This window comes from Accipiter gentilis, unplaced genomic scaffold (assembly GCF_929443795.1).
Source record: "Accipiter gentilis unplaced genomic scaffold, bAccGen1.1, whole genome shotgun sequence".
Classification (NCBI taxonomy): Eukaryota; Metazoa; Chordata; class Aves; order Accipitriformes; family Accipitridae; genus Astur; species Astur gentilis.
The window spans coordinates 268,221-293,612 of record NW_026060989.1 but is presented as its reverse complement, the minus strand read 5'-3'; the positions used below and the strand labels follow the sequence as shown (position 1 = coordinate 293,612).

Sequence of the window (25,392 nt, the reverse complement as noted above, 5' to 3'; positions counted from 1 at the left end):
AATAGTTTAGAGCAATTCAGGAAGTTTAACACTGAATTTAGGTATGTGCTTATATGGTTTGATGAACAGAGCTTCTATAAATGAAAGGGAAACAACAGAAGTTATTTATATGTGATTTCAGAACATACAAAAGGTATAGTCTACAAACCAAGTATCAAGTACTAGCAATATTTACCTGTTCAAAGGGCATCATGTAATGTCTCAGACTCAACAAGCATAAACTGACAGACTGTTATGATTTGAAAATTTTAAAAAAGTTCTAATAGTGTGCCCAAAACGGAGGTGTTTCAGTGTTCAGGCTAGACTCCTTGTCTCCAGTAAATACACATCTTAATTCTAACACAGGATAAAAACCGATTTATAAATGTCCTCTTGTAAAAATGAAACCGTTCCAATCACCCTGTTCACTCCTATTTAAGATATTAAATAGGGCAAATCAGAAGTAACTTGAACCAATCCCTCCCACCCAGCTATAAACCAGGACCATATACAGCCCTTGCAGACTACACAAGATCCTGTCTCATTCCAGCCACATCATTAGCATAAGCTGTGCAAACCCATGCAAATCAACAGGTTTTTCAGGCATAAAAGCAGACTCCAACAGCAGTTAAGCCACTTCTTACAACTGACAATGTCATACTTCCATCACTGATCATAGCACAAGAACAAAAGAGAATGGGTCTTAATTGTCCTTCATGAACCTGAGGGGCTGCAAGAAACCAGTGAAGTCACAAGCCTGGATTCTGTAAGGTCGCTATCAGCATAATTTCCAGATCAAAGATCCGGCCTCCTGTTAAGATCATCAAACATAATTTTGAGTTTGGAGGACAGGTCATCACAACACTATGTTAGGTAGAGTATAAAACCTTATCATCAGATTCTCAGCTAGTTTAAGTCAATGTATTCTGTGTGTTCCGCTGAAGTCAATGAAACTAAACACACTATCACAGGAAAGAGGTATTTCAGCATGCCTCAGACCTGGAAAACTATCTTGAAAAATGCCCATAACTTTTAACACAAATTCTCTGCACTTCCCACGATCTCTCAACAGCGAGCAGTAGTAAGACCCTAACAGTTACTTGCAACCTATTTCTTGCATAGCATTCATTTTTATTTTAATTTTAAAAGGGGCAACTAATACATAAGATTTTTGCAGCTACTCACAAAAATCAATAAGCAAAGACATTTGTTCCAAGATTTAAATTACTTGTATAATTTAAAAAACTATCAAAACTCTGTAAAGTAAAAAAGATACATTTACCTACTAATGTAGGAAACTACAGACAAACTTCAGGAAATGACCAAAGGTGCAGAGGATAGGCTAATAGGCTAAGGTAGAAAAACAACAACAACAAAAAAAAACCCAGGAGTTCTACAGAAAAATGAGTGAGCAGCCCACAGCACTGGCAGACAACAGATTTTTTTATACCCACTTCCTCCACCCCTTCTTCCTATTCCTCCCCCCCCCCCTTTTTTTTTTTTAAGGGAAATAATTATTCTATTGTGAAACATATTGTCAGTGATGCAGTTGAAGCCAAAAGTTTACATGAGTTCAGGAGAGGATTAACCGAATTCTAACACATGTGCCAACACAACTGCTATAAAAAGCATCTGCATCACGGTGAAATGCAAACAGCTACTCTGATAACGACACATTATTATTCACTAAATTTGCCTTTGCCTTTTACCCTGTTGTATAGTTACTAATGTTGAAAAGAGTCACTGCTGTGCAAGAAACTAAAACTTACAGCGCTTCATGCTGGGAGAGAACTGTGGCCCATCAGCTCGTGGCTGTGAAGCCTTACAACTTAACACGTTGCAGTTGCACACCAACAAGTTCTGAGGTGGACTGCTGACTGTATTCAATAGTCACAGCTTAGGTAGGAGGATATGATAAACCTTACTTATTTGCCTTTAACCGATGCTCCAAATATGTTAAAGTCGTTCTTAAAGCAGGTTACTGGTTTGATTACCCTTCATACAAAATCCTCCTTCAAATGGAGGTTTCTCTTCTCTTCTTTTCAGATTTAAGGCATGAACAGAAACCACACCTGCATCATCACTGAAATCAGTGCCTATTTTTCAATAAACTTTAGTAGCAGCATCAGAATTCGTCCTCAAGTACCGTTCATAAAGCAAATGCTTCATTCTTCAAAACTTTTTTCAGCAAAGGTTAGTAATGCTGTACCACAGACTCTCACGCCCATTCACACATGTTCTTCCCGAGACTGTTACGCAGCTTAGTATTTTAAAAATCACCATCCTAACTGCATACCTGATACTACTGGTTCTCCCCTTTTTAAAGTCTGATGTTAAGGAAAAGCTGCAAGTCCTACAAAACCAGGCAGACTTGCTTGTTCTTGCCAAAGAGAAAAAGGTTAAGCATTATTAAAAAATAAGACTATTGCCTACCTTTAAGTATCCATAAAGCTATCAACATGAACCGTACGGTGGCCTGTTAGCATCACTATTTCAACACGGGCATGCAAAATGTCCTTCAGTTAAATTCCAAACTCTATGAAGTAATTGGTGGGCAATTCCCCAAGGATAAAACGTCTATCAAAAGCCAACAGTAAGCCAGAAATCTCTTTCCGTTTCATAGGGTAAAAAAAAAATAAATACAGTGAATCCTGAAAAAAGAAATCGATATTAGACAGGGAACACCTATATAGTTATAGGGCAAGTAATAAAACATTTAGTGTTTTGATTTTTTTCTTTTTATTTATGTCATCACAATAGTTAGACAAACATGGAAACATTTGCAACAGCAATACTTGGGTCACTTTAAAATCTTGGTAACACTGAAATACAGGGCAGCAAAAACTAATGATGTGGGGAGGGGACTTTAGGTCTTCTTATTTTCATACACATTCACACACACACACACATATATCTATACACACACGCGCACTCCACAACTCCAAAGAGCTATCTTAACTATGTCTGCCAGTAAACGGAAATAGTAGGCAGAAAGGAACCATATCCATACTAAGACAGTTAGCTGTGTCGTAAAACTGAAGATCACTGCAACCAGTGCCATCTTAAAGAAGAAGAAAAAAAAAAAAAAAACCAACACCAAAAAACCTGAAAGGAACCATCGCTGTGCATGTCATAAGCATGAAGTTATTTTAACCTGGTGACTACTCTGCTCTATACTTTAAGCATCGTGAAGTTTTTATGTGTTTTTAAGGTCTAAGGTTACTATTTTAAATGACCTACTTGTAGTGGCAGCCCAAGTAGCATTCTGGAGAACACCACAGTGCCCACAACTTCTACAGGTCAGTGCAGTCTGATCAAGCACTACATTTCTAGGGGAGGAAAACAAAAAACCACTACCGCTCATTTATTCAATTGAAAAGCTTATTACCTGCACCTTCCAAAGCAACAGGCTACAGGAACACTGAATGCAAAGTAAACCAGACCCATCTGGAATAATCTGACCTCTCAGCTCTAAGTTACACATCTTTCATTTCGTATTTTAAGGGATTAACAGCATTTGGATGCACAGAAACTGTCTTTACAGTGATGTCTGCAGACCTCCGAGTCACAAGTTAAAAATGTCTTCCTAAATTATAACAGTATTAGCACTTCCTCTGAAAGGAGTGAAAAAAACACAACCAGGGAAGGAGGAAAGTGACACAACACCAAGGTTTTTTTTCCCAGAGATAACAAAATCCTGAGAGAACAAGATGCTTGTGCTATCAGAATAAAAATCCCCAAAGAAACAAAAGAGTTTACCTTTCCCTTGGAAAAGTTACTTTTGAGTCAAGATCTGCCCTTTTTCTCTCCCAAGCATGAAATCTCTCTTCAGCTTAAGACTCTCTTCTACTGCAGTAGAAATTTAGTGCACATGCTGGAACCTGGACAGAATCTTATTTAAAAAAACAAACAATACAATAGTACTACAGTGGCCAGAAATCTTTTACATATTCTGATGAAAAGACTCAACTTATTTCTAGGAAATAAAGTGTTTGGGGCCAAAGCCAACGCATGATGGTCATGTAAGGTTAAATTTTTATTAATTTTTTTTTTTTTTTAAATTGATATATTGAAAAAAGCTGGAGAAGGAAGCAGGGACAGAAATGAAAAACCATTCAGGGAGTCAGTGGTATAGACTGTCAGCACGCAACCTAAATATTGTAATTGCAGATCACATAGTCAGAACAAGCCAGTCAAAAGTAGCACACTCCCTGGGAGAGGGGCGGGAGTCTCTCTCCCCTTGTCTTTCAAGCCAAGACCCAACTAGCAGAAGGCAGCTTTTCTGTCAGATAAAGCAAGGCAAAAGGATCATGTACAGCAACTTCCTTGCAGCCTCTTGCTCCTGAGCACCCTTCTTCACCTCTTTCTCTCTTTCTTCTGGTGATGGGAAGGCAAAGCATGTTCTGTTCCTGTGAGCCCATACTGCTTGTCCCTATAGTCACAGCAGGCACCTGTGATTCCTCTCCGAAGACATTTACGCATAGAAATCAGTTGAGTGGTGTGTTACAGAAGCATAAGCTGCAGTGGACGTGATTCTGAATCAGTTATTGTTTTGCCCATCATGACAAAATAAAACCAGCAATTTCTTACTTTATAGAAATCCTCCTAAAGTAGTAGTTGCCCCCAATCGCTGTCAAGTTTTTGTATCACAGGAGAACAAATGCAGCCAAAACAACATCTTCTCTAAAATGACCACTCCGAACTGCACAAGCAGGCAGGCACAGGCCGCTGCCAATTTCATAAAGCGTATGTACACAGCACCACTTAGTGGTGCAAGCGGAGTCACCGCTGATAGGAACGAGAAGCTTGAACACCAACCTTCCCTCCCCGGCCCCCTGGACACTGCAGCCTGATCTTGACAAATTGACCGCCTGGATAAAGAAAGCTATCTGGCAACTAAAAAGATCCATTGTACTTTTCTGCTCAGTACACCTAAAGATACAGATTCACCCTCTAAATCTCGGCCAATTTCTTGAATACCACCAACACTCAGAACAGGTTTCAAATGGCAACGTGGCAGGACAAAGTAATAAATACTTATCCTTAAGTCTGCTAACTTTCTAAACCTTTGCCTAGACCTTAAGGAAATGTAAAAACAAACAAACTACTGCAAAGTTCAATACGCAAGCCACGCAAAGTTAAGGCTATCAAGTAGGAACTGGATTACGAGTATAAATCATGCAACAGCTACTCTATGACATGGATGTCCTGAACAGATCATCCTCTACAGTTTAAGTCCAAGGTACAAACCCATCAGCACCTCCTTCCCTCTCTGTATCGCTGTGGTTACCTGCTCTGTGCCCAGAGCCAAAAAGAATCCCGACGTTGGAGTTACTGTTCCTTTTATGCCCAGCCCCATACTTCTTTCCCAACGGAGAGGGGACGCACCTGATTTGAGGTGGAGTGCAGACAACCTTCTCATCTAGTGCTGGGCAGTTTATTTGTCCCACAAACAAACCCCAGGAAAGAGAATGCACAGTTGGATGGGTGCACTTGAGATTTTGACCACGCGGTAGCACCGTTAACTGCTGAAAGAGCAGGACTCTCTGCCGCTCCGTGTCCATGTCACGACTGCCCTCACGTCCCCAGTCTGCACCCAGCTCCTCCAGGGTGTGCAGAGGGGCTTCCAGCCCTGGCTCAGCAGGCGTCCACATAAGATCCCCCAGCCAAGAGGGGGGTGTATGCTCACCTGCCACATCGATACCGTGGGTACATTAAAAGCCACCCCCCAACTCTTTCCCCAGAAGTGACTGGGGGAGGCTTTTCAGTCATCTGGCTGTAAACCCCCTCCCCCCTCAGGGAGACCAACATCCAGGCATGCCTTGCTCTAACTCCCCAAATCCACTGCCCTCCGAGGAATAAAAGGCGTCTGGGCCACTCCCCCGGCTCTAATCTGCAGATATGCCTGGCTTCCCAGAAGTAGGCTGAGAAAGCCAGCATTAAGGCAGTCCTTCCCACGCCCAGATCCACAAAATCCTCAGAGAAAAGAAGAAAAATAGCCACTTCACTGCAGCAGGAAGTAAATAAACTTGGGGGACACAGGAGGCCAGTTCTCCCGGGGTCAATGGAAAGGAGGGCTAGATGCAACGTATCTGAGGATTTTCCATGTGCACAGCTGAAACAGCCATGCCTCAAGCAGGGATGCGTCCCATTTATGGCAGTTCCTCCCCACTTCTCATCCCCAAAAGACAAACTCGGGCCTCTGCCTTCTCCGTGTGTAGCTCCCCACTCCCTTCAGCATGGAGCTGCGAGGCTCTGGGTTTGTGGAGAACCACAGGTGGGAAACCGAGGCTACTAATGGTGACCACAGAGAACAGACCAGCTCGGAGGGGGCGAGGAGGGCTGATGCACAATTTCTACGTTTGAATTTGTTGGGAACTTGGTGGGAGTCACAGGCTTGCAAGCCACAACCCCAGCTATCCAGGACATGGGCTGCCCAAGATCACAAACCTCCGGGGACGGGGACGGCGCCTGCGCCGGCGAGCGAACGCCGGGCTGCCCCAACGCGAAGCACGGCGCATGCGCCCAGGAGGCGCATCCGCACGGCTGGTCGGGGAGCGGGCAGAGCGGGAAGCCCGCGGAAAACCACGCGAAACCGGCAACGCTCCTGAGTCTGACCTGGTCGGACTACGCCGCGCCCGAGAGCCGCGCTGCTGCCCGGCTGCCGAGTCCGCGAAAACTACAGCTCCCGGCATGCCCCGGGAGGCAGCCTGCCCTGCTGCCTGACCCCGAGGGGACGCCGCTTCCGTTCCCCCCCACCTCCCCACGCCGGCGCAGCGGCAGTTCCCGCCGAGCCCCCAGCGCCGCTCCGGGTAGCTCCGGCACGGCGCGGCCCCGCTGCCGCTCCGTGCGTGCAACATGGACCCCGCCGTCCTCCTCGGGGCTTTCCCCGGGACCCGCCGGCCGACTGCGCAGCCCCGCCACGGGGCCCGGTGAGCCCCCACCCCCGCGCGCCCGTTCTCTCCGCCGCCCCGTCAGCGCCCCCCCCCCCCCACACCCCCGCGCGCCCGTTCTCTCAGCCGCCCTGTCAGCGCCCCCCCCACCCCCGCGCGCCCGTTCTCTCAGCCGCCCTGTCAGCGCCCCACCCCCCACCCCCGCGCGCCCGTTCTCTCAGCCGCCCTGTCAGCGCCCCCCCCCCCACCCCCGCGCGCCCGTTCTCTCAGCCGCCCTGTCAGCGCCCCCCCCCCCCCGCGCGCCCGTTCTCTCAGCCGCCCTGTGAGCCCCCAGGGCTCCCCCCCGGCCTCGGCACAGGCGGCCCCCACCTCCCGCGGGCCACCCCCGCCTCCGACGTTCGCGCTCCGAGGGGCGCCCGGCCCCGCTCACCTTCTCCCTCGGGGCAGCCGCAGCCCGGTCACTGCTCAGCTCCGCTCCTGCTTGGGCTCCCGGCGGCCCCTCCCCCGGCAGCCCCTCCCCTTGCCAGGGAGGGGGCGTCGCCATCAGCCTCTCACTGCCCGCACCTGCGGCTCCTCCAGCCCCGGCCCGCAGCTGTGGTACCGAAACCCGGAACCAAACCCCTCAACACCAAGGTGAACTGAAGCATCAGGCACTGCCTTGAATGAGTGACAGATGTCAAGAGTCATCTGATGTGGAAGAGGTGTTAACTGGGGTCAAAATACAGATTTTAATACCCATCTTATTTTAGTTCTAAGACTTGGCGATTGCCAGGTATCATCTTTTCCATTTCCCCAGGTCCACCCGCGAGCGAGGCCACAAGGGAGATTTCTTCCAGAGAGAGGATAGAGTTATTAAGTCTCAAGACCACGATTTGCTTTTCTCCTTCGTGAAGAGGTGAGTGGATCATATAGCATCACTAGTCACCCAAGCAGTTAAGCCTGAACTTTTCACCTGTCCTTTAATGCCGTCAACTCCAAGCTAAATTTTTCCCGTTATTAAGAGGGGACCAAAGATCATGTGAAGTATTATTATCCTTTCTACAAATACACCCCCATCTTAGAGCTTTAGCTACTAGAGAAGGTCTTGGGAGTTTGGGGTCAGAGGAGCTAGCTGCAAGTACAAACTTTCATACAGCTCTGTTTAGGATGTGGGATGTTTCTCTGGTTGTCTAAACCGGTCTAAATTTCCACAGATGGTCCCGACTCTGGGTGGCTCTAACAAGGATCCTGGAACTCCAGTAAGTTCTAAACATCGTTTTATATTTTAAACATGATCCCAAGTTCCTTTTTGCACTTGTCTCTACGGTTTTGGCAGCTGACAGCCCCGAGGGGTGCTTGTACAAGTTTCTCCCGAAGGGCGAGTAAATTAATTCTTTTGTCCGTGAGGTGGATGGTTTGGTAACGTTATAATTCATAACGCTATAATTCCTTCTTTCAAATTTAAAAAAAAATAATTGCCTTTTAAATCCATCCAATTTAATCTGCTAAAATGATTCTCGTTGTTCTACCTCTTTTCTCAAGTTTTGGCTAAATTCAATGTCAGTATTCTCCACGGAACTAGATTTTCATCTGACTTTGGAATCGGAAAGGCAGGCTGTTACTGAGGTTAAATTCTGTGTCTTTACAAAACTTTGAATCAGTTACAAAACTAGATTATTTTTTTTAATTCAAATTACAAAACCGGTTAATATCAAGATGAATAGCTCAAACAATAATTGTTTCATTTTGTTTATCTCATGTTTAGAACCCCTCAAAAAAAACACATACACCCTCTAAACACACAAAAAGATTATTGCCCTCGACAATATTCCTAATAGCAACCCCAACATTATAAACTTTACACAACTGTTCTCCCAAATAGATAACGTGAAACTTACTTATAGATTTTCCGTTTTAAAGGGCCAGTTTCTTTAGACTTCCAGCTTCTTGTTGGGTGCTTTCTTTATTCTCGAATAATGAAGCCAAGGTTCTTCTCCCAGACCTTTACTGCTACAAGTGTTGTTAAAATGACTCGATACGGTCCTTTCCACTTCTCGGTGATTTTATATATATTCAATCTCCTGGTCGGAAGGGATGCGCTGCTACGTCCAGTTCTAAGGGTCCAGCTGTGGAGACATACTGACAAAGTTCTTGAAAAGAATTGCTTAAAGAAATCATAACACCTTTTAAAAACATATCTCCAAAGGCACTCAAGATACTCAGAACACAGGACTCTTGATATGGTCTTTCATACAACATTTCCTAAAGACTTGACTTTTCTTTCTCTTCTGGCTATACTCCGATTCTTAATAGAGCCACAGGTAACGCTTTAACCCATGTGAGGAGTGAGGTTTCCTGACAAATTTTACTCGACAGTTGCTTAAGGATATAGTTCATTCTCTCTCTCTCTCTCTCTCTCTGCCCACACACTTGCTTGTGGTCTATGTGGGGTGTGATAGTCTCAATCCATAGATAATACTTGGCTCAACTTGTCTCATAATCTTTGCTATAAAATGAGGGCCATTGTCAGATGACATTCTTACAGGCACCCCATATTTTGGTATTATCTCTTTGAGCAAGACTTTGACTACTTCCCTTGCTTTGTTGGTGCGACAAGGGAAAGCCTTGGGCCACCCAGTAAAGATATCAACTAAAACTAGGACATATCCTTATTTTCAAGGCAATTCTATAAAATCAATTTGCTAATATTCTTCTAAAAAATTTCCTTATTTAATAATCCCAAAGATGATCTTATTACTGGTTCGGGGATAATTTTACATATACATTTCACGTCCCTTATAATTGTTTAAACAATCTTTGTCATATTTCGCTTTCTGTTTCCCAGTATACTCTGTGATGTTCAATGGGGCAATTTCTCTTATTATTGTGGGTGGGACTATTATTCGACCTGTCGGTGTTACAGCCTATCCTGTTTCATTTTGTTAGCCTGCAATCTAATAATTAATTCTTCATCTTTTTCATTATAATTTGGAGTTTCTTTAGGCAATTTTGTACCTTTCTCTGGAACTAGTGCTAGGATGCCTTTTTCTGCAGCCTCTTCAGCAGCTTTATCAGCCAGTCGGTTACCTGCGTTAGGACCGGTCTTACCTAACGGATGTGCTTTACAGTGCATCATCGTGACTGCTGTTGGTTTTTGAATGCTTTCTAACAATTTCAGTATTTGTTCTGCGTGCTGAACGGCGGTTCCTGGTGCAGATAACAGTCCTCTTTCTCCCCGTATCGCTCCATGCGCACGTACCACTCCAAAAGCATACTGGAGTCTGTCCAAGTGTTGACTCGCTTTCCTTGACTTAGTTCCAGAGCTCGAGTAAGAGCTATCAATTCAGCCTTTTGGGCAGAGATCATCGAAGGCAAAGTTGGCAACGCAAGTACCTCCTCAGTAGTTATTGTCTATCTCGATAAAACGTTTTCCTTCACAGATGGAACCGCTTCCGTCGGCATATAGTTCCCAATCTGTTTCTTCTAGTGGCACATCTCAGAGATCCAGTCAGCTGGAGTAAACTCTTTCGATTGCCTGCAAGCAGTCACGTTCCAGTTCTCCCTTAACTCGGTCAGTTGTTGAAAACGCAACAGGGTTAACGGCGGTAGTAGTTTTTAGGTAAACATCATCTTGTTCCAGCAACAACACCACTTGGTATTTCAGCATTCTGCTAGAGGATAACCAGTGCCCCCCTTTCCGTTTTAGCACAACAGTTATCATGTGGAAAACGTACAGTAATCCTTTCTCCTCAGGCGAACTTACGAGCTTCCTGGATCAGTAGCACAGTTGCACCGTTGACGTTTTTTCTTTTTTGGAGGAACCTCTGTCCTCCGGGATCCCCTGTGATTCCTTCCAGACGTCTCCTAGAGTCTTTAGGCCTTTTCTTATAAGGACCGGAGATCCCAGGTAGCAGCCACAGACTTGTCTAATGAGGCTACCCTAGATGATTCTTCTCATTTGCAGGAAGCTCTCTTCTCCGGGATCGACCCAAGACTCCTCCCAGGCGTCAACCCAGAACGTTTTGACCTCTGCGTTCGGGACCGGAGATCCCAGCTACCTGCCCCAGACTCCTCCAAGTAAGTAGCTCGAGACATTTTTGTTCCCCTGTAGAGAAATCTCTCAACTCCGACAGGCACCTGAGACTCCTCCCAGGCATCTCCCACAGTCTTCTGTCCTCTGCTTTACCTACCTAAGGGGTCAGGGTGAAGCCCCAGACTCCTCCAAGGAAGCTACCGTTGAGGTTTTTTTCTTTTTTTGGAGGAGCCTCTGACCTCCAGGATTCCCTGTGATTCCTTCCAGACGTCTCCTAGCGTCTTTTGGCCTTTTCTTATAAGGACCAGAGATCCCAGGTAGCAGCGCCAGACTTGTCTAATGATGCTACCCTAGATGATTCTTCTCTTTTGCAGGAAGCTCTCTTCTCCGGGATCGACCCAAGACTCCTCCCAGGCGTCATCCCAGAATGTTTTGACCTCTGCGTTCGGGACCGGAGATCCCATCTACCTGCCCCAGACTCCTCCAAGTAAGTAGCTCGAGACATTTTTGTTCTCCTGTAGAGAAATCTCTCAACTCCGACAGGCACCTGAGACTCCTCCCAGGCATCTCCCACAGTCTTCTGTCCTCTGCTTTACGTACCTAAGGGGTCAGGTAGAAGCTCCAGACTCCTCCAAGGAAGCTACCGTTGAGGTTTTTTTCTTTTTTGGAGGACCCTGTGCCCTCCGGGATCCCCTGTGATTCCTTCCAGATGTCTCCTAGAGTCTTTTGGCCTTTTCTTATAAGGGCCGGAGATCTCTGGTAGCAGCCCCAGACTTGTCTAATGAGGCTACCCTAGATGATTCTTCTCTTTTGCAGGAAGCTCTCTTCTCCGGGATCGACCCAAGACTCCTCCCAGGCGTCATCCCAGAACGTTTTGACATCTGCGTTCGGGACCGGAGATCCCATCTACGTGCACCGGACTCCTCCAAGTGAGCAGCTAGAGTCATTTTTCTTCTCCTGTAGAGAAATGTCTCAACTCTGACAGCCACCTGAGACTCCTCCCAGGCATCTCCCAGAGTCTTCTGTCCTCTGCTTTACCTACCTAAGGGGTCAGGGTGAAACCCCAGACTCCTCCTAGGAAGCTACCGTTGAGGTTTTTTTCTTTTTTTGGAGGAACCTCTGTCCTCCGGGATCCCCTGTGATTCCTTGCATACGTCTCCTAGCGTCTTTTGGCCTTTTCTTATAAGGGCCGGAGATCCCAGGTAGCAGCCCCAGACTTGACTAACGAGGCTACCCTAGATGATTCTTCTCTTTTGCAGGAAGCTCTCTTCTCCGGGATCGACCCAAGACTCCTCCCAGGGGTCATCCCAGAACGTTTTGACCTCTGCGTTCGGGACCGGAGATCCCAGCTACCTGCCCCAGACTCCTCCAAGTAAGTAGCTCGAGACATTTTTGTTCTCCTGTAGAGAAATCTCTCAACTCCGACAGGCACCTGAGACTCCTCCCAGGCATCTCCCACAGTCTTCTGTCCTCTGCTTTACCTACCTAAGGGGTCAGGAAGAAGCCCCAGACTCCTCCAAGGAAGCTACCGTTGAGGTTTTTTTCTTTTTTTGGAGGAGCCTCTGCCCTCCGGGATTCCCTGTGATTCCTTGCATACGTCTCCTAGCGTCTTTTGGCCTTTTCTTATAAGGACCGGAGATCCCAGGTAGCAGACCCAGACTTGACTACTGAGGCTACCCTAGATGATTCTTCTCTTTTGCAGGAAGCTCTCTTCTCCGGGATCGACCCAAGACTCCTCCCAGGCATCATCCAAGAACGTCTTGACCTCTGCATTCGGGACCGGAGATCCCAGCTACGTGCACCGGACTCCTCCAAGTAAGCAGCTCGAGACATTTTTGTTCCCCTGTAGAGAAATCTCTCAACTCCGACAGGCACCTGAGACTCCTCCCAGGCATCTCCCACAGTCTTCTGTCCTCTGCTTTACGTACCTAAGGGGTCAGGTAGAAGCCCCAGACTCCTCCAAGGAAGCTACCGTTGACGTTTTTTCTTGTTTTCGAGGAGCCTCTGCCCTCTGGGATTCCCTGTGATTCCTTCCAGACGTCTCCTAGCGTCTTTTGGCCTTTTCTTATAAGGACCGGAGATCCCAGGTAGCAGCGCCAGACTTGACTAATGAGGCTACCCTAGATGATTCTTCTCTTTTGCAGGAAGCTCTCTTCTCCGGGATCGACCCAAGACTCCTCCCAGGGGTCATCCCAGAACGTTTTGACCTCTGCGTTCGGGACCGGAGATCCCATCTACCTGCCCCAGACTCCTCCAAGTAAGTAGCTCGAGACATTTTTGTTCTCCTGTAGAGAAATCTCTCAACTCCGACAGGCACCTGAGACTCCTCCCAGGCATCTCCCACAGTCTTCTGTCCTCTGCTTTACCTACTAAGGGGTCAGGAAGAAGCCCCAGACTCCTCCTAGGAAGCTACCGTTGAGGTTTTTTTCTTTTTTGTAGGAAGCTGTGCCCTCCGGGATCCCCTGTGATTCCTTCCAGACGTCTCCTAGCGTCTTTTGGCCTTTTCTTATAAGGACCGGAGATCCCAGGTAGCAGCCCCAGACTTGACCAATGAGGCTACCCTAGATGATTCTTCTCTTTTGCAGGAAGCTCTCTTCTCCGGGATCGACCCAAGACTCCAAGACAAGCAGGTGAAGGAAGCCTTGCTGAAGCTTCACAGAAGGAAGAGGGTCTTTCATTCCGTCTAGCTGGTGCTCTAGGCTTTCACCTGTCTCCTGTCTTTCTGCTCTTTCTTCTTGAGCTCTTGGGGTATTTGTCACGGAAGGTTAAGTGGTTAAAAGTGTCCTGGTTTCAGCTTGGATAGAGTTAACTGTCTTCCTAGTAGCTGGTACAGTGCTATGTTTTGAGTTCAGTATGCAAAGAACCTTGATAACACTGATGTTTGCAGTTGTTGCCGAGGAGTGTTTAGATAAAGTCAAGGATTTTTCAGCTTCTCATGCCCAGCCAGTGAGAAAGCTGGAGGGGCACAAGAACTTGGCACAGGACACAGCCAGGGCACCTGACCCAAACTGGCCAACAGGGTATTCCATACCATGCGACATCCCATCTAGTATAGGAACTGGGGAGTGGGGGGGGGAATCGCTGCTCGGGGACTAGCTGGGTGTGAATGGTGGGTGGTGAGCGATTGCACTGCGCATCATTTGTACATTCCGATCCTTTTATTATTGCTGTTGTCATTTTATTAGTATTATCATTATTAGTTTCTTCCTTTCTGTTCTATTAAACCGTGCTTATCTCAACCCACGAGTTTTACTTCTTTTTCCGGATTTTTTCCCCCATCCCACTGGGTGGGGGGGGAGTGAGTGAGCGGCTGGGTGGTGCTTAGTTGCTGGCTGGGGTTAAACCATGATAGAGACAGAGTCACAGCAGCACAGAATGGATGCTGAAAGAGACCTCTAGAGATCATCCAGCCCACCTCGGCTGCTCGAGCAGGGCCAGCTGCAGCAGGCTGTGAGTCTGCTTCTCGAAGGTTCTATTGGCTGCGTTGCTCCCAGGTTGTGGAGCTCACATGGCAAATGGGCAATGAAGAGGGATGAAGTTTCCAGGCACTTTCTGGCCGGTGCAGTGATTTTTTCTACTCTTAAAAACTCAGTTGGGCTCAGCACAGCAAGGAGCCACAGCAAGGTCTTCAGTGCCTGCACTGGAAACTCTGCGTATACTCCGGCCAGGGAGCACCGCAGACACCCTTCCCTCCACGGGCCCCCAGTTTCCAAGAGAGCCCATGCCTCCAGCGGGTCCCAAGCGCCCTACCCAGGCAGGAGCACGGCACAGACCAGTGCGTTTAAAGCTTCTCCCGGAGGAGCCCGTGCAGCCTGAGTCGTTGAAGAGGGCGGTAGCTGGGAGCCTTGTGGAGGATGTCCTGAGGAGGTGTGTGGCTCCAGGGCCACAGAGCCCCCAGGCAGCTCCCCCAGGCAGAGAATAAAGAGTTTGCTCCCAAGGGCTTGCTTGTGCCTACATTTATTGATGCCAGGCCATACTGTGTCTGGGTGTTTTCCCTGCAAAGTTTTCCCTCGTCTTCCTCCCTCCTACAGCCTCGGTCAGGCCAAGACCCAGTTCTACAGGGAATCTTAAGTAGGGACGAGAAAAGGAGTCAATGTTTCTGCCTTGTTTAGAAAGCTTTGTGGCTGGGCTATTGCGGGGGCTGGTCCAGCTCTGTAAAGCTGTACTCATGCCTTCTGTGAGTCCCATAGGTGGGCGCTGTTGAAGGCTGCGCCTTGTTCTGTGCGTTTATTCTCTCGTCCCCTCACGACCTCCTGATGGGCCTTGGGGTTCCTACCCAGGCCCGTTGGTGGTCCTGTGTCGCGGTAGAGACGGACACGACAAGTAACAGATCATGCAAAATGGCTCCTTTATTGTTCTAACACACCTTTTTATCCCCTACTTCAGAGTATGTGTTAGTAGATGATTGGTTTAGTTAGTAACGGTTCTTCTTATCGCTATCTTGTTTTTGTACCGCTCTTCTTGGATCTTCCCAGACTTTCAAGGATACACTACAAGCTGCTCAAGGTCGCGCTGTTCTCGAACTGTCAGGCATTTTGTAGACCCGTTGCATCCCCCGACAGTCCTGTCTGTGTCGCAACAAGGGACTGGCCTTCAAAATGAGGCTTTGGGCCCTAAGAGAAGGGTTTGGAGCATAAAAATGAGGGTTTGGAAACTCAGGATGTGGCTTGGACCCTGAAAACGACTGGCTGGATCCTAAAAATGAGGCTTTGGAGACTGAAAATGGGAGTTCGGCAACTAAAAAAGTGGCCTTGGGCTCTAAAAAGGAGACTTTGCCAACTGCAAGGGAGCCCGTGGACCCTCAAAATGGGGGTTTGGAGCCTGAAATGGGGCTCTGGAAGCCAAAACTAAGACTTTGGGAAGGGAAAACGAGGCTTTCTGCCCTGTAAGTGTAACTTTGGAGCCTAAAAGCGTGGCTTTGTGCCTTAAAGCTGAGGGTTTAAACCCTCCAAGTGAAACTGTGGGCCCTAAAGAACAGCTATGGGTCATAAAAGGCCAAATGGTTTGGACCAGAACAATGAGGAGTTTGGCCCTCCAGATGAGGCTTTGGGCACTAAAAATGGTGGGGGAGATGCTACATGTGACCCTTTGGGCTCTGCAAAGGAGGGGAACCTATTGGTGTCGATAGGGCCCCAAGACATGAGGCTTTGGTCCCGAAGAGAGGGCTTGGGTCACTCCAGGGGAGGCCCTCAGCTGTTAAAAGAGGCCTTTGGACCCTCCGATGGAGGGTTTGGGCCCTAAGAGTGGGGCTTTGGAAATGAAACTGAGGCTTTGAACCCTGCATTAGGTTTTGTGCCTTCAAGGGATGCTTCAGTACCAAAAACGAGGGCTTTGCGCCCTAGAAATGGGTCTTTGGAAGCTCCAAATGAGGGGTTGTGCGTTAAACAAGAGATGCCTTGCACCCCAGATGAGGAGCTTGGCCTCTAAAATGAGGCTTTGGGCCCTCCAATTGAATATTTGGACCCTCAAAATGAGGCCTTGGGCTCTCCCTAGTTGCAGACTGGATCCTAAAAATGAGCCTATGGTCCCTGGAAAGGAGGCTCTGTTCCCTGAAGAGGAGGCTTTGGAAGGTAAAGAATGAAGCTTGGGGCTCTAACGGTGGGGTTTGTGCTGTAAAAGGAAGGCTTGGGCCTTACAAATGGGTATTTGGGCCCCTGCAATGAGGCTTCAGGACCCTAAAAATGAAGGGGTGGATTGTGGAAACGATTCTTTGGACCCCGAAAATGAGGCATTGGGCCCTAAAACTGAGGTTCGGAGCCTCAAAATTTGAGTTTAGAAACAAGGTTGCGGAGCCTGAAATGGGGCTCTGGAGTTTATAAATAAAGCTTTGGACCATCAAAATGAGGATTTGTTCACAAAAAAGAAGGGTTGGGACGCGAAAAGGAGTATTTGGACAGTCGAAACAAGGCTTTGGGACAGAAAAATGTGTACTTGGGCCTTATAAACGAAGCTGTGTACTCTAAAAAGTGGCCTTCAGTCCTAAAGCGTTCAGTCTTCTATTGGGATGCTCCCTGTGGGACAGGAGGACAATTGCTTTGAGCTGCCTCTATTTCAGGAAGGATTACCTACATTTGCCTTCCATCTGAAATACTGCTTAGTGCAACTTGTTGGGTTGTTTGTTTTTTTTAAAATTGGGGAAGTGTGTGTGAACAGCTGAGTGCTAGTATACAGTGAATTACCTTCCCCTGCTGAGAGTAAATGGGTTTAGGAATAAAAATACCCGTTTTGTATTACAAAAATTGGTTCCCTTGAAGATGCAAGTGCTAACTGATGGACTCCTGGCTGACAAAATCTCTTCCCAGCTTGCTTAAACATTAAACAGCCTTCACAGTGGCGTTCAGATGATCTCGTGTGATTTCTTGCAATTAATCATGGTTGTCTGAAGCGTACCACTAAAGCATAGTAATGTGTTTTGGTTGTTAAAAAGTAGGAGGAGAAGTTCATGGAGACATCTTCTGTGTCGGGTTTCAATGAGTTCAAGCTATTGTTGTGTCCGGTTGAGAGTTTCTGATGTTATTTTTCCCTCTTTCGGAGGGAGGTGAACATGCCCATCTCGCCCTCCAGGAGCAAGGATGCCATCTCAAGCCCATGCCACCCTCAAAGCTTGCGTCCTGGAGTTGAGCGTGGAGGGGCATCACCCCACGAAGGTTTGGTGTGTTGTAGCAGTCGGTGCTGTGGGGTCTGGTGGGTGGGTGGCAGTGGGGTGGAAGCAGCTGTTGGGGGTTCCGTCATTTGCATAGCCCAGCCCCCCCCGCATGCTTCAGAATGTTGGGGTCCCTGTGGCAGTTTTTGAATGGTCCCTCCCAGTTGGGTCAACGGACCCAGCGCAGCCAGAAGATTCCGTTGGAGCTCCTCTCTCTGGCATAAATCCCTCGGCGTTTGGGCTTGAGAAGAGGTAAAGTTGGAATCTGCAGATCTCCTTAGGTGACCTTCAGGAGCTGTGGGCTGTGGGTGGGGACTGGCTCTCTGTCTCTGGTCCAGCGACTGGTGTCATTGCTCATAGGAAGAGCTTTACCAGGCGACTCTGCCGTTTCCCTTCTTCTGGGGGTTACGGGAGCCGTTTTGGAGGTGAGGGAGATGTGAATTCCCGGTCTTGAGCCAACCTGGATGGAGCAGAGGTGGACTGTGATTTGTCTGACCTCAACAGTGTATCTGTAACGCAGTTGCAATCGTCTCTGCCTGCACAACTGGCATGAGGTCCTGTTTTATTTTAAAGGAGACGTAGTGAATAAAATCAGTGAATCTAATGGGCGGTCTTTCTGACCAAATATATAAATGTTTATTTAGGATAAGATAAACGGTCCCTTGAAGCACTGGTTACACGGACTTAACTCTGTGTTGCCTAAAAATGGGACCAAGTTTGGCTCGGCCGTGGGCGTCTACATTAGAGACATCCACGTTTAGTCAGATGAATCACACCCCAGTCTCCTGTGTTCCTCATCAGGTCTCTGGCAACTCTGCTGTTAGCCCTTACTGAAGCCAAGTACAGTCTCTCATTGATTGATAGATTGATTTTAACAGAAAGGAAAGTCAGTCTTAGACATTTGGTTGCGGAAGAAAGTTTGTGTTTGAAGATCGTGCTTGGATCTTTGAGTAGGTCTAATTAGATGCCTTTTCCTCTTTGCTTCATCCCTGATAAGCTTAGGCACTCTCTGTTTGTCCTGTTTCGGAGGACCACTGCCCAAGGCGCGTAGCATTGCACAGGGAGATGCTGCATCTCATTTTGCACTGTGAGTCTTGTTAAGTCATCAGGAATGAAGTACTTTTAGGAGATAAGCTAACTAAATTGCACTCAAGTGAAAAAAGTGCTCTATAACTCCCGAGAAATAATACTGGATTATAATGAAAATAGAAGTATTTTGAGCAAAAGATGCTTAAAAAGTTAGGTAAAAATGAAGAGCACGGTGCAATTTTTTTAGTTTGGGTTTTTATACATTTTTGATTTAAAGTTTGAATGTAAACAAATCTGGTTGAATTGATGTGGAAAAGATGTTCAAATTGACAAGTATTTCTTTCAAACAAGAATAAGCAAAGTAGCAGCTAGAGAGAGTGTTTTGGCTTTAAAGTGTTTTGTATTTGTGAACCCAAATCTCCAGGCTGCTGGGCAGGGTGAGACCTGTGCCAGCCAATTCATCTTTTAGCTCCAAGTGCCTTTTGATAGAGATGCAGGTCTCCTGGGGATTGTGGGGACGTGCTCCTGCATCTGGAAAAGATGGCTGAGTTCCTGGTGTAAGAAGGGCACTGGGGTTTAGAGGTCAGAGCTGAGGCAGGTATGGAAGATGGCAATAGCTGTGATCATTAGTGCAAAAAAATTATTTTTGTATATTCAAGCAGGTTTTTTTCTCTCCTCTGCTAATCCAGTGTGGAATATGAGCCAGTAAAGAGAAACCGACGCTGTACACGCTGGACACACTTAAGTATTTGTTTTAAAATAGGTGTGAGGTCAAGCTAGAACGTGCTTTGCAATTGGTGTATTTACTGCAGCAAATTTTCTGCTCTTCCTGGCCGTCTTCTGTGGTTTTCAGCCTGCTTCACCTCCACAGAAAGAGATACCGTGCGTATGAAAGAGCCCGTTATGCGTCTTCCCTTAGGAGATATTTTTTTGTGCTCTGCTCTTGAGTTACGATCTGAATTATTTATGCCAACATTTCAAATAGCTTTTGGATTCCCTGGTTAAAGTATTCTGAACCTACCCCAGCTACATGTTACAATGCACAAGTCCCATGAACCATCAGTTTTTATTTCATGTCATTTGTCATGAAGTAACACACATTGCAGCCAGAATGCTGTGTTGCTGTTCCATGCTTTTTTTTACAGTAGTTTTCCAGCTGTATTCCTCGTCCCCATGATAAAGAGTGTTGCCAGTATTTCTTTTTATCTTAGAATACACATGGTAAGGATGGTTGCTGGATGTCTCATCCTTTTTAAGGCTGTGAAGGCATGCTCTGACAAGGCCTTTTCCCAGACCCAGGTATTCAGGGATGCAAGGTGTGCCTATCCCCATCAGCTCTGTGAAGGATGTAAGAGAGATTGTGCGCCTGAAGGTTGAATGATGCTTCTGTGTTAGAAGCTGAATTTCCACAAGCAAAAAACAGCTTCCCCGACTCTTTAAGCTGTGTGTCCTTTTAATGCTGCAAAAATGTAAATAATGATCCTTGCGTACATCTTTCTCAATTAAATGTACAGTGGATGTCTTCTCGTTCAGCTAGTCTGGAGCTTAAAAAGCAGCTTAAAAATACTGGACAGGGTAATTTTTGGTGGACATGGCCAGAGCCTGCTTGGAAGAAAATTGGATTGGTTACACCAGTCTTTATGTGAGGCCCAAAGAGAGCCTAAGGTTTTGAGTGCCCTAGAATGCTCTTTTCAAGTAGGTTAACAGGCACATATACACCCTGTAATGACGTAAGGACTCCCCAGAACATCTTCAGGACAGCTATATTTTATGCAAGCCCCTGTTTTCATGCAACCTCAGCTAGCGTTGTGCTGCTCTTTGCAGGGTCGGGTGAGCGGTGTTGTCTTTGGCTGTGTGGGCTTAAATGTGTTTCTAATGTGCGTGTCAAATAATTGCCTGTTAAACAGACTGCCAGTGTGGCTGAAGCCAGTGCTTCCGAAGAAGGTGAAATAAAAGCTTTGAAGATAGGGTCCTGCTGCGAATACGACCCAGTCAAGTAAGTGTTGATTGTGTCCCATCTGATCTTTGCAGATCGTGGAAAAATTGCAGAGATGTTTGTTTTAACGAGAGAGACACATGCCTACCTCTTTGGTTTTCTCCCCCAAACCATTTAGTTACCTGAAGAAACCCTTGGGTCCGCTCCGCCATCATCTACTTGCTTTCACTGCGGAAAACGTGGCCACTACATAAAGAACTGCCCGACAAATGGGGTAAGATTGTGGGGGACTTGTGGTGTTACTTAGTTTTTAATTGTTTTGCCTTGGCAGTTACGTAACAAATACATGAATCCTCATATTAAGAATTGTTTCTGTTGGGGTGAAATGCAGAGGTTGTATGGCAATGTTGCAAAGGCCTTCAAAATTCCAGGGGAAGCTGGAATTAGAAGTGTGAAATTTTCTTTTTCCTAGGTCGTAGACATTCAATATATCCATAGGTCTTTCTGGGTGAACACTCGTGCATGTTTTTATATCTTTCAGTATTAGTGGAAATGTTTCTGTTTTCCACTCTTCTTAATGGCAGTTCACAGTTTTTATTATTTTGTACAAAATCAAGACATTTCTCTCTGCCCCATCTATTGAATATTTGCGTGTTTTAATTGCACTAAGTCCCTGGCTGAGTATTGATGCCATTTAACCGTAGTCACTGAAAGCTCATTTTGCTTCTGTTTTATGTTTCAAAGGCTTCTTGCCAAGTCTAACAGATGGCTGTTGGACTGAGATTTCCTCCCCCTCTGACTTTTCTGAAATCCCATGTGTGAAACAGGCTGAAGTTTTCCTGTTGCTATACAGTGAGAAAATACTGCCGTGTGCTGACAGGAGTGGCTCTTTTAAAATGACCGTGGTAGCACTTCTGGTTTTCCGTCCTGGATCTCCTTTTGTAGAAGCTGTAACATCGACTTCTTGCTTTTATAAAATGTAATTGCTCGGAGACTAACGTTATGCTGAGCCTGCAATTTACATGTGTCCTCTGGCAAAGGAGAGGTGGGATTCATTTCACCTGCTTTCTAGCTGTGAAAAGGTTAATTTTCTAGTCTGAGCTTCTTTCTTAGTTGCTCCAATGAATGGGAGAGTTCTGCAGAAGGAAGATTGTTCCTCCCTCCCTCTTCTAGTGTTGTGGCTATAGAAAAGTAGTTTAAACTAAGCGCCTACCTTTTAGGAGGCTCATGTGGAGCGAGAAGAATTCCATCTCTTCTCTTGCTTTGAGAAAATGCAGAGCTTGGAAAAGTTTTCCTCTACCCATCTTTAACTCGTTTCTTTTTCCTTCCCCACCCCTCCTCCAGGGAAGCTTATGCTAGAGGAAGGATGGAGAAGCCTCCCTTTTTACCAGAGGAGCCGTCTTCTTCTTCCTCCTCCTCCTCCTCCTCCTCTTCCTCCACCTCAGATGCTCCCGTTCCAGATGAGTTGTCATGTCTCATCTGTCAGGACATAATGACTGATGCAGCTGTTATTCCCTGCTGTGGCAACAGTTATTGTGACAAATGTAAGTGTTACGCCCGTGTTTGTTAATTCTAAACATCACATCTGATTTTCTGAAAGCAGAAAGAGGAGGGAACAAAATTACTTTGCTACCAGTTCTATTTTATGCTGAAGTATACCCTGGACGGGAAAGGGCTCTTCTGGTATCAAGGGCGAAAAAAGCCAGGAAGCCTTTTCCCCTTTTTAGGTATCTAGTTAAGTCTTCTTTACAAGCGGAAGGACGAGTATGAGGAGAGTGGCTAATTGTGCAGGGGATTACAGTATTAGACACTGAATGCTTTTAGTTGGTCCACAGCCCTTTGTCTCATACAAAATTATATAGCCGACTCTGGTGACTTACAGTGGTCTGCAACAAACGGATAGTTAGGCATTTAATCCACATTCTTCTCCACGGGAGAGTTGGTTAAAACCTTCAGAACTCGAACCTCCTAATGGTTTTTTGAACCTATTAATGAGGTTTTTTTGAAACATGTTTTGTTCATTAACCTTGAGGTTGGGGACTTCTCGCTGTACTAGATAGTGGGGAAAAAGACTAGCTGCAACATCAAGACACAGCCTATGCTACATCTGCAGATGTTCCAATGGTGAAATACAAAACTGTATAGTTATTTGCTGCATACTAGAAATTTTTTACACTATTGAACATTTATAGCTTCATGCTCTCAGTTCAAGACTATATTCACCTATTAATCATAGACATGTCTTTATGATTGGTGAGAACCCCCAAAACTTCCTTAGTTTGGCTAAATACTGTTTTGATTATTCTAATTCTATGCAGGTATTAGAACAGCATTACTGGAATCTGAGGAACATATATGCCCAACGTGTCAGGAGACAGATGTTTCACCTGATGCTTTAATTCCCAACAAGTGCATACGCCAGGTAACATGACGACTTTTACATAAAGTGCTTGTAAGAAAAGGCTCTTTGTAAAAAGCGGAAAGGGAAGAAAATATTAATTTACATCTCCTTAAGCAAGGCGTAATTTGATAAGGCTAAATTGACTTTTCAAATGCACTGTTTGCTGCTGTCACAGAAGCTTACGACTCTTTAGAGATGATCTGGCAAATTCGGGTCCCGCTCTTACTGAACACGATTGCCTCGCTTTCACATTTGGCGTTAACGCTGAAGTACTTGAAATACAGGTCCTCTGAGCTACCAGTCATTAGTATCAGTGTTCAATGTGACGTGTTCATACATCTGTATGTTGGTTTCTTTGAGGATTGATGGCATTTACGGAATACACGAGTAATTTTCCTCTGTGAAGGCTTCTGTTCGTATATCTGCTGAAGTTCCATCGTAGCTTCTTGTAAATGCTTTTCTGCCTCTAGGCTGTGAACAACTTCAAAAATGGAACTAGCTACACAAAAAAGCTCCATCAGCAGATTCAGCAGCAGCAGCAGCAGCAGCAGCAGCCGCCACCGCCTCCACCAGCACCCAAGACTGTTAGACCTCCCGCTGTTCTGGTGAGTGCCGCTGAACCATCTACATCTTCCTCTCTGTCAGTCAGCAGTTTGTTGGAAGAGAAGGTAAGCTTTATTTCAACATATGCAGTGATTCTTATATTGTAGTAGAGCTTCTTTTCCAACTGTCTGCGTTTATTCACAAGGGCTGTCGGCTTCCTGTGCGAAGACAAGCAGCATTAGCAAGTCGTCTGGGCCCCCAAGGACAGTCAATACCCACCACTGGTAAGGAACTGTAACTTTAGAATTCCTTTCAAAACATTATCTTCAGATAAACTGCATGGGATTTTTTGCTTTTTCCTCTCTCCACTCCAAAAGGTCATCCGGGGAGAGGCAGTACAATTGGCTCAGCAGGTGGCAGACCAGGCTGGGAACTGTAAGTATTATATAGAAATTCAATGTATTACTACTTGTAAGCTGTTAAACGAGGCCGTAGCACTTGACTTCTGCAACGGCTGATTCATAGTGAAGTACGTATGCACAGATAGTTGTGGAGAATACAAGTGGTCGTTAATTTTTCAATGGCCTAATTTGAACTGGCTTTAACAAAGGGGATCTGTGCTTGCAGTGAAATTATTTAAAATAAACCTCCAGTACCTGATTGAGAAGAGGACTCTGACAAAGGAAGTCTTTTTGAGGAAACCAGAATTACCTATCAAAATTGAATACAGTTAAAGGATCAAGTGGAAAGGCACCCTTTTGGTTCCTGGCTGAACAGGACTGTAGAAATTGATTTCCCAGTAGGAGTCAGCCTCCACATTCTTTTTTTCTAACAACTTAGTTGATGCTGATTGAGCAAATTCTTGGAAAAGTCAACACTGCTCTGTTATGACCATTTTGAATGTCTTCAATGTAGTCAGCCCAAATAGCCAAGCTGCTTTCTCTCAGTTGGCGAGAGAGGAGTCTGTTTTATCTGTGACTGCAGGGTCAGGTCAGTCCTTCCTTTTAGTATATATGTGTTCTAGATAGGTAGATTGTAAGGGTGCCCTGTGTTTATAAAATCTTAAGATAAATCAAAACAAACCCCAGGATCCATCCCACAGATTGTCTAAAATCTCCAATCGAGTAAGCAGGAGAATAACAAGTCGGGGACAAGAGCAGGCCAAATACATCATGGTGAGGCAACGACGTAGGAAGCGTACGTGGAAGAAGATGAAAGAAGTTTGGGAGAAGATGAGTTACTATCTGTGCAGTACTTTGCAGATCAGAAGTGTGAAGAAGTGTGGGCACATGCGAGATGGGAGTCTCTTTTAAGCCTGGGCAGCCTCCATCCACAGTCGCAAAGCTGAGTCTGAGGAGAGCAGACTGAGGGAAGTGTTGGGGGTGAGGATGTGGAAGGCAAGTAGGAGGGTCAAGAAATGAGTGTAGTCTCAAATGAACAGAGAGCAGGGAGAAAAAGGCTTCAGTTGAGAACAAGAAGTGCTTGCCACCACACTCCCGCTTCATTGGCTTTCCTTCTGTATTTGTTATGAAAATGGTATCATAAGAAGGAAAATACTCATTAGGAATATTTTGACTTATGAAGTGGAAGTTGACATACCTGTAAAGAAGACAAGGCAAATTAGGTCAGGGCCTAGCTACACTTGAAAGTAAACAGCCATTCTGACTGGGGAGAGTAGTTCATAGGACTACAGTCCTAATACCACCCCCCCACCCCCACCAGCTTTTTGGAAAACGCCTAGGAAAAAAAGTTTGAAAAATGAGCTCATAGAGAAGGGGGGTGGGGGAGCCCACTAGGTGACTAAAAGCTACGTCTGTAGTTGGACAAAGCTACTCTGTGAGAGAGAAATCCATCTTCCCTCAGTGGCAGAGTAAAGGCAACAATTAGAAATCAGGAGTTGTAATAAGCTATCTTTTTAAAATCAAGTGTTGAGGCTGTCCTTTGAGCATTTCCTCA

The 25,392-nt window shown here is 46.0% G+C and overlaps 1 protein-coding gene across 27 annotated transcripts in view; it reads left to right on the top strand.

Moving 5' to 3' along the window:
• LOC126037256 (uncharacterized protein DKFZp434B061-like) overlaps positions 1 to 25,392 on the top strand; it is a 306,771-nt gene that overhangs the window by 14,358 nt on the left and 267,021 nt on the right. For 23 of the 27 annotated variants that reach the window (XM_049797553.1, XM_049797552.1, XM_049797555.1 and 20 more), the window contains exon 1: positions 6,749 to 6,911. The exons of 1 other annotated variant lie outside the window; for it this stretch is intronic. In XM_049797553.1, the coding sequence (XP_049653510.1) occupies positions 6,838 to 6,911 (74 nt within the window). In that variant the 5' untranslated portion in view covers positions 6,749 to 6,837. Of the gene's footprint in view, positions 1 to 6,748; positions 6,912 to 7,668; positions 7,768 to 8,065; positions 8,111 to 10,815; positions 10,929 to 11,258; positions 11,372 to 13,028; positions 13,142 to 25,392 lie in introns of those variants that run through there. 3 more of the 27 variants (XM_049797569.1, XM_049797570.1, XM_049797571.1) reach the window with 3 other exon arrangements.